Source organism: Triticum aestivum, chromosome 7D, assembly GCF_018294505.1.
Source record: "Triticum aestivum cultivar Chinese Spring chromosome 7D, IWGSC CS RefSeq v2.1, whole genome shotgun sequence".
Taxonomy (NCBI): Eukaryota; Viridiplantae; Streptophyta; class Magnoliopsida; order Poales; family Poaceae; genus Triticum; species Triticum aestivum.
Window position 1 is genome coordinate 197,660,923 of NC_057814.1, and position 9,327 is coordinate 197,670,249.

At 43.9% G+C, this 9,327-nt stretch overlaps 1 protein-coding gene across 1 annotated transcript; it reads right to left on the reverse strand.

Moving 5' to 3' along the window:
• Positions 1–304: 304 nt before the first annotated feature.
• LOC123165614 (probable WRKY transcription factor 19) lies at positions 305–4,640 on the reverse strand. Its single transcript, XM_044583299.1, has 7 exons — positions 4,348–4,640; positions 2,510–2,663; positions 2,361–2,407; positions 2,245–2,278; positions 2,105–2,163; positions 1,997–2,024; positions 305–1,620 (listed from the first exon to the last, which is right to left on the reverse strand). Exons 2-7 carry the CDS (start codon positions 2,568–2,570, stop codon positions 509–511), a joined length of 1,341 nt encoding a protein of 446 aa, XP_044439234.1. The 5' UTR covers positions 2,571–2,663; positions 4,348–4,640; the 3' UTR covers positions 305–508.
• Positions 4,641–9,327: the final 4,687 nt, after the last annotated feature.

Genomic DNA, 9,327 nt, shown 5'->3' on the forward strand with positions numbered 1-9,327 from the left:
CGCTCGGTGAGACGAATTCTTAGAGCACAGTATGTACTATGAATCCATTTTTTTATGAGATGACTATTAATCTATTCTTCAACCTATATATATAACTTTAAAAAAATCTACGTTCGCAAGTTCTCATGGAGAAATATGATCATCTGCCACCTGGAGCAGATACTCTATACATACGTGCGGCAATAATCAAAACAAAGCGAAGAAAATCTGCATATCCGAGAACATCTTTCGGATTAGCGGGAGCCGCTGCACCTTTCACGATGTTCACAGACAAAAACGACAACGAGCAGACAACAGACAAACGAAATGTAAACCACAATGTGCAGTTATACTTTTTAAGTCAACTCACAGAACTCACAGTCAACCATTTAGTCAACTCACAGGACTCAAGTTCATATGGACACTGGATCACTAAACTCCTAAGATCCGCAGGACAACAATTTGTAACAGACTCAACCGTTTAGTTTGACAACTCTATGCAGACAACCCTTCATGGACAGTATGATTTCTATAAACCAAAGAATACACTACCTGTTGCTGGCAGACCTTCCTCTGCTGAGGCGGCCAATCCAGATGGAGCCGGGGACTGAAGCGGCGGTGGTTCTTGAAGCTGAAGCGGTGGCTGTTGAAGCCCTATAGCGGTCTCAGGTGATTTGGGACGGTCCGAAACGGGGGCGGCGACATGGATAGCGCCCATCTCGGGCATGTCAGCAGAAAGTACAGCGGGCATGGTAACATCCCCGCTGGAGGGACCAGCTGGATCAACCGTCTTCTTTGCCCTCTTGGCCCTCTCGGCCTTCTTCGTCCCAGACTTCTTGGCCCGACGTTTCGGCTTTGGTGCTCCATCGGCAGTATCACCTTCACCCAGCATGCTCTTCCTGTGTGCAGAGCAGAAATCCACACCCCATTTTGCGCTGGCGCTGCATCCTTCAAACTTGCAGCGTCTGCCACCACCATGTTTGATGCAGTTATCACTCCGCCCTTGTGCACTCTTTCCACATCCTTCAAACTTGCACCGCCTCCCCCCACCGTGTCCAATGCAAAAATCTGTGTTCCCTTGAGCACCCTTTCCACATCCATCATGTTTGCACCTCTTGCCACCACCGTGCCTCACGCAGCAGTCAGTGCGACCTTGACTGCTTCCGCATGCAGCATTGCGGCATCCAGCAACGGAACAGCGCTTGCCTCCTCCATGAGCAATGCACATAGGAGTGCCTCCATGTGCTCCCTTGGTACAACCTTGAACCATACAGGCCTTTGAACCACCACTGTGGACCTTGCAATACACAGTATTTCCCTGGGATCGTTTGCTACATCCTTCGTACTTGCACATCACAACTTCGCCATCAGGATTAGGCATGACTGTGCTACCCATAGCATTTTCCATCACTCTAAATTGTCCATCTCCTTCGTACTTCATTGAACCTTCAGATTCAGTGAGTGGTACTGCACTGGAACCAGGATGGCCTCCACCATGGGACATGCACAAAGCTACGCCATTTGGTGGGATCTGAGGGCAGCCAATCATCTGGCATTGTTGGCCTAAACGGTGGCTTTTGCAGAACGCTGTCTGGCCTTCAACAACTTCATTACACCCAAGTCTCTGGCAGCGGTTTCCAGCTGTTCAATAAGAAAAAATATGAGCCTGAGAAAGATTACACACGCTACAGAAATATAGATTTTCATCCCAGAATGAATTTCAATTAGCCAATTGTTTGTGCCGATGCATGCAGTCTGATCTTATCCAAACTGCCAAAATATATTGGTTTAGCACCAATAGATATATCTAAAACCCATTCCCGTACAATGAGAAGACATCAAGATAACTATGAGCAAATAGAAATTTACGAAGAAATGGTGGAAGTTTCCAACATAAGTGCAGAAAAGGACTACTCGTATTTCTTTTCTTTTTTGAGAATAATGGACTCTGGAAAAAAAGGGCATGTTTGGACAAGTGTATAAAATTTGGAAAATATGTGTTTAGAAGAAAACGTACCAGGCGAAGAATTGTCTGCCATGAAGTTCTGTACAGAAAAAAAACACAAACATCTCAGAAAATACTTTTTAGACTGGATAACATTATTGAGGAGACAGGGCAGCTTACATTTAACTGTATCATATTGGCACGCTCCGCGAAACTGCTTTGCTTCTCAGCATAAATACCTAGACCAAGCACACCATGGTCAGTGAAACATATATAGCAGTTTACATAATCAGAAAGTTATGTCAAGGGTTGTGCAGTACCTTGGTTAAAAGAAGAAGGGTCCATGACATACACCTGCATGTAACATTTAATATGTTAACACAAACAAAAAGGTAATTTGTGAATATTAAATTATATGAAGACCATCAGGCATTACCCCTTGCTGAAAAGAATGACCATTCCCAATCATTGAGATTTGTTGCCCTGAAAGATATATGCATACATATTAAAGCATACTGTCTGTTAAAAGCCATAAATTTCAGCTTCACTGCTGCGAGAAGGCTTGATAAATAGCATTTAGCTAACCTTTTATGCTGTGGGTTGTATTGCTACCCTGTAACACAGAAAAAACAGGTGGGCCAGACATCAGCTATACACTCCAGCTGTTCCTTGTTGTAATCGAGTACAGATATCTGTATTGGCTACAAGGAAGTCTCCAAGGGTTTGCAGCTCATTAAATCTACATAAAGTGAAATCCATTAGTTAGCGATACATATTGCATCACGTTACAAACTACTCCCTCTGTAAACTTTTATAAGATCTTTTAGATCACTACTTTAGTGATCTAAAAGATAAAGTTTACAGAGGGAGTATCAAGTTTGAATCTACAAGTTAGCAAAGCCCCTGGTTTCGTTTAACATTTAAGGCAGGAACAAGTGGTATGCGAATGTTGACACGAGTATATCATATATCAAGGAGAAAAACAATATAGTACTACAAAAAGTGAAAGCCTTAAAGACATAGACAGTACACATTACTCCCTCTGATCGCAAAGAAGGGCATGGATAATATCATCTGTTTTGCCCAAAAGAATGGCGACGGGAGGAAGTTTAGGGGTGGAGTGACGAAAATGCTTAGCGGGTTCTCTCTCCAAAAAACGCAGTGCAGTTAATTCCTTTCCCCAAATCAAGGAGTTCTTTTTGCTATTGGTTGCATGCAGCATGTAGTTAATTCCTTCCTCCAAATCAAGGAGTTCTTTTTTGCTATTGGCTGCATGCAGCATGTAATCTATGAGGAGATCAGGACATGAGCGTGGTGGAGGGAGATGAAGCGTTGTTCGCCATTGACTTGCCGCGTGCATGGTGGACTCGAGATTAGGGATAGAATTGGAAAGAAATCTCTCCCGATGACCTTCCTTGGTCTAAGCACAAAGAAAGTACGCCCTTCTTTGGCGATCAGAGGTGTATCTCTTACTTCCATAGAGAAGTCAGCATTCAGCATTCTAGCATGTTCAACGCTAAGCATGGACAGACAGACAGCACTGTACATCATAGATTATGAACCCCAAAAAAAAGTCCTCGTCTAAAAGGACAAAAGAAGTTAAAGACCAAGGGTAGTTTAATCACATAGTTAAAATTGATAAGATTCCTTCAATAGTAGAAAACAGAATGGATAAATTATTATGGGGTAAGGACATAGTAACCATAAAAGAAGGCATCTGTTTATTACAAAAAAATAGACAAGCGTGCATCCGATCTTTATATCTTGCAGAATCTAATAAATCTTCCACAAAGATAATGACTGATTAATCAAACCATCAACGGTGTACTTTGGTTGTTTGTGCTTTATATATAAAAAAGGTGGGGCAAGATCCTGTTTCGAGGAACAGTGAGCCACGAATTGACATCAAGAACTCCCTCTTGAGATAAACAGGGGTTAGACCCACCCCCTTCAATGTTAGGGAATTTTGGTTAAATTATGCCAAACCACCAGTATCCTAAAGTATTGAGCCAAACCACCACCATCCAAACAAGCTTAATCTTGTGAAAGGCAAGGAAACTACATTCAGTATGCCAGTTTACATGTTCATGCGTTCAAAGCTAAATAAGCAAGCGAAAGAAGCATCACATATAACCCTAAATCGCAAAATTGACTTTGATCGCTGCAGTAATAATCAAAACCCTAGCTCTTACAGAAAAATAAATGGTTAGCTTCGGAGAACGTATGGAACATCTGATTCCAAAGCATGGCAAGTTCATCAATCGATTAATATATTAGATGACGATTCTCAGGTTCTATAAAGCTCGATGTGTCGTGCGATAGCAGCGAAATCGTGCTCGCTCGGCCCTCCATCCATACCGGAGGCGGATCTAGATGGTGCGCAGCGGGATTCAACTAATCGGTGGATAAAAACAACTTCATACCTCAAAACCAATGCCCAAAGACTGCGGACGGGGCGGAGACAGCAGGGACCCGATGTTGCTGATGAGGGAGAACGGGAACGGCGATCGCGGCGACGCGTGAGAGGCGGGGGCGTTCGGAGCCGGGGGTGGGGGTGGCGGTGGGGATGGGGGGCGTGGGGCGTCGGCGTCGGCCGGCAGGATCGAGGCACCGCCGGTGACGCTAAGGTACAGCACGGCGGCAGATATAGGGCACGGTGGTTGACTATGAGGAGAGATTTAGAGCCGCTTTTCTTTTGAGAGAGAAAGAGAGAGAGAGAGATTTTAGAGCCGCCTCGGTAAGTCAGGACTCGGGGAGAGAGAGAAAAGGTAGGTACACCTCGTGTGATGAATTTGTTGCCCTAGTTTTTTACCTAAGAGATATGCCCTATTTTTGTTGTCTCGGTTGTTTGGCCTTTTCTTTAAAAGGAATATCATGTATTCTACTTAAACTCGGTGCACCATATCGGTGGTCACCAGACCAGAAACAAAGTCTGGGGCATAGGAAGCCCACACAGAAAGAGGTGTCGCAGCACCCATAGCAAACTGCGCCAAAGCGTGCGCAACCTTATTACAGTCTCGACGACAGAATATAAAGTCATAAAATTCAAAAGATGCATGGCACCTGCTTTTGGCCTCCCTAAAGAGGACGCCGAGTTCAGCAACATCGTACTCCCGCCCCTTGAGCACAGTGATCATTGTCAAACAGTCTGATTCAAAAATAATCCTTTGTGCTTCCACATCAGCTGCTCCTTCGATTGCCTTCATACAAGCGATCACCTCAGCCTGAAAGGCAGAGCGAACATGCACCATCTTGCCAGCAGCAGCCGCCAGGAACGTCCCCCGCTCATTCCGCGCCACGAACCCCCAGACCCTTGACTCTGAATCAGCATGGAAAGATGCGTCCATGTTGGATTTTATGAGGCCCGCTTCAGGAGGGGTCCAAGTATGTTGAACTAAGACTGGAGCTGTCGCGGCGGGTTGTATTTTGAGACTCTGAAAGTCTGTCAGGTGCTTAGTAATGAAGGCGCTCACTTTGGCTGTTGATCGTTGTTTCTCGCCCGCGTACGTTTTGTTTCTCGTCATCCACTAGTCCCAGAGAAGGACCGCCACAGACATCTTCTTTTTGGTTGGAAGGGAGCATATACTCCTCATCATTTCATTTGCGTCAGTGCATTCACAAAGTGCTATCCGAACATCTTCCAAGTACTATTTCCTCCACACAGCCTTCACCTTCTTGCACTTCAAAAAAAAGATGCCCCCATCCTCGTCAAGTCTCAAGCACATGGGGCATCTAGTGTCCAGATCGATGTGCTTTCTCTTGATATTCATCAATGTTGGAAGGCTACCAGGATGCTAGTCCTTCCAACGGACAAGCAGTGCAACTGCAGAACTGGAAATAATTGTGGCAGATTGACCTTCCAGGCAAAGTGCGGATGTTTTTATGGAGACTGACTCACAATAGTTCTTTGGCCCTTTGAAATCTGAAGAAGAGCCCACAATCAAAGAGCAAAGTACCCCTCTTCATTTGTTGTTCTCTTGTCTTTCTCTCTCCAGGCATATGCTCGGAGGGGCCATGATGGGTTTGTGCGACCAATTGTAAGGGGTCACACTTCAGGCGTTGTGCGATCAACGTGAAGGGACGTACTTCAGGCGTTATGTGATCAACGTAGGGGGTCACACTTTCAGGTGTTGTGCGACCAACATAAGGAGGGAGGGGTGCACTTTGTTTTTGCCACGGAAAACAATTAGGATGAGCAACACCTTAACCACTTCCTCTTTAATCGTGACACTCCCCTTAGTCTGGTTTAGGTGGAATTTGTCCTCCAGTTGGTCTATTTGATAGTCGGTGCTCGATGACATCTACATGCTTGTAAACGAGAGTCAAGTTACAACAGCATATCATGCACGCTTCCATTCTCCCGCCTTAGACATCCCAATGCAACATTTGTGCTGCAAGGCAGCCGTCACAATCCCCTCGACCGAGCTTTTGTCCCTACAATCTCTATTGGTATTTTGTATTTACATTTAACCACGACTTGATATGTAAAAAAACTAACATATATAAATATATCACTTAAAAATATGAAAAAAATACACCGTTATTAATAGGCTTGATAAAACCACACAACAAAAGTTACCATTTTAATTAATTTTAATCCCCTTTGTAGGTAGTATATATGGTACTTTGTGATTTGAACATGTTAATACTATATGTAAGATCAGTGGCGGAGCTAGACGAAGATGTCAAGGGGGGCTAAAGAGAAAACATGCATGCTTGGGGGGGGGGGCTAATTACTACACTTTCATCCCAAAATATTTTTTCTTCAGTAATTATATCAAGGCTGGGGGCCACAGCCCCCCAAAGACATACATAGCTCCGCCGTTGTGTAAGATCACACAAAATAAGTTGCATGAAACAAAATTACTCCCTCTGATCCATAATAAGTGTTGCATTTTTAAACTAAGGTTGAACTAATCTTAGTTCAAAACTGTGACCCTTATTTTGGATTTGAGGGAGCACAAGCGAGTTCACATGTTTTTAGTATATTTTTAAAAGTAACTTCATATTTGCATATAAAGGAGTATGTTAAATAATACCATGTACTCCTTTTGTAAACTAATATAAGATCTTTTAGGTCACTAAAGTAGTGATCTAAAAGATCTTATATTAGTTTACAGAGGAAGTAGTATCTAGAAGGTGGTATATATACTACCTAAGAGTCTTATGACGGGGAACGTTGCATAAAAATCAAAAAAATCCTACGAACACCCAAGATCTAACCTAGGAGATGCATAGCAACGAGAGAGGGAGTGTGTCTACATTCCCTTGTAGACCGAGAACGGAAGCATATATAACACTGTTGATGTAGTCATATTCTTCGCGATCCAATCACGATCCAACAGATCTAGCACCGAACGGACGACACCTTCGAGTTTAGCACACGTGCAGCTCGGTGACTTCTCCTCCTCCTTGATCTAGCAAGAGAAAGGGAAGAAGTAGATGGGATCTCAACCAGCACGACGGCGTGGTGGAGATGATGGTGGTGGTGCTCCGGGAACAAGTAGATGGGATCTCAACCAGCACGACGGCGTGGTGGAGATGGTGGTGGTGGTGCTCCGGCAGGGCTTCGTCGAGCTATACCGAGGAGATATGGTGGTAAAGGGGGGAGGGGCTACCCCAGGGTTTAGGTTGTGGCTACCCTCCTCTCCCTCCACTATATATAGGGGCAAGGGCAAAGGGGTGGCTCGGCCCTAGACCCTCCTCTAAGGAGGGGTGCGGCCAATGGGGGGAGGAGCCCCTCTCCCGTACGATAGATGGGACCCCTCCCTTCCCCTTTAGGGACTCTCCCCCCAGCCATAGGGACTCTGGGGGGCTAGTGCGCCTGGCCCATCTAGGCCAAGGTGCCCCCTAGGCCCATGGTGGACCCGGGGGTGGTAGGACCCACTAGTGGTCCACCGGAACCCTTCGGTGGTCCCGGTATGATGTTGCTATACCTCCGAACTTCTCCAGTACCCTGAATATGGCTTCCCATATATTAATATTTACCTCCGAACCATTCCAAAACTCCTCGTGACGTCCGGGATCTCATCCGGGACTCCGAACAACCTTTGGTCACCATTGTACATATCCCAATACTACTCTAGCGTCAATGAACGTTAAGCATGCGACCCTACGGGTTCGAGAATGATGCAGACACGACTGAGACTCCTCTCTAGTCAATAACCAATAGCGGGATCTGGATGCCCATATTGGTTCCCACATATTCAACGAAGATCTTTATTGGTTGAACCACGATGTTTAGGTTTCGGGTAATCCTGTATGCAATTCCCTTTGTCCGGCGATATGTTATTTGCCCGAGATTCGATCGTCGGTATCTCCATACCTAGCAAGTCTCTTTACTCGTTTCGTAATACAAGATCTCGTGACTAACTCATTAGCCACATGAAGCTTCTTGTGATGTTGTATTACCGAGAGGGCCCAGAGATATCTCTCCATCACACGGAGCTACAAATCCCAGTTTCGATCCATGCAACCCAACAGACACCTTCGGAGATACCTGTAGAGCAACTTTATGATCACCTAGTAATGAAGCAATGTTTGATAACACACAAAGTATTCCTTTGGTATCCGGGAGTGGCATGATCTCATGGTCTAAGGAACTGATACTTGACATGAAGAAAGTTGTAACAAAATAACTAAACGGTCTGGTGCTAAGCTTACGGTTGGGTCTGTCCATCATATCATTCTTCTAATGATGTGATCCCGTTATCAAATGAAAACTCATGTCTATGGTTAGGAAATCTTAACCATCTTTGATCAATGAGCTAGTCTAGTAGAGCCTTACTAGGGACACGGTGTTGTCTATGTATTCACACATATATTTAAGTTTCCGATCAATACAATTCTAGCATGAATAATAAACATGTATCATGAACGGGAAATATGATAATAATCATTTTATTATTGCCTCTAGGGCATATTTCCAACATCCTATACCGCATATTATAGTTACATACTCTCCAGCACGACAGATACTATCAAAACTATCACAAAATATACGTTGGAGTAATTACACCCAATAGTAGGAAAGTTGTTCACACACGCGCGCGCACACACACACTAATAATAGGCAACAAAAATTTGAGGGAACAATGAAAATTTACATATTATGACCCTACTGAGATCTCCTATGAAAAACAATGTGGACAAAACCATTAACCATTCAAGAATAAGGTTACAACCTTCCGAGTAAAGTAATGAAATAATATATACTTTAATACATTTTGATACATTTTACGTACTAAATTAATAACATAATAATGTTTTGTGAATGTGATGTAAATTGATAAATTGAATTGATAGTTATGCACACCCAAAAAAATAATTCTAGATCTGCAACTAGTCCGAACATGTCTAAAAGGAGACAAAAATAATTATTAATCTATACATTTTATCCACTA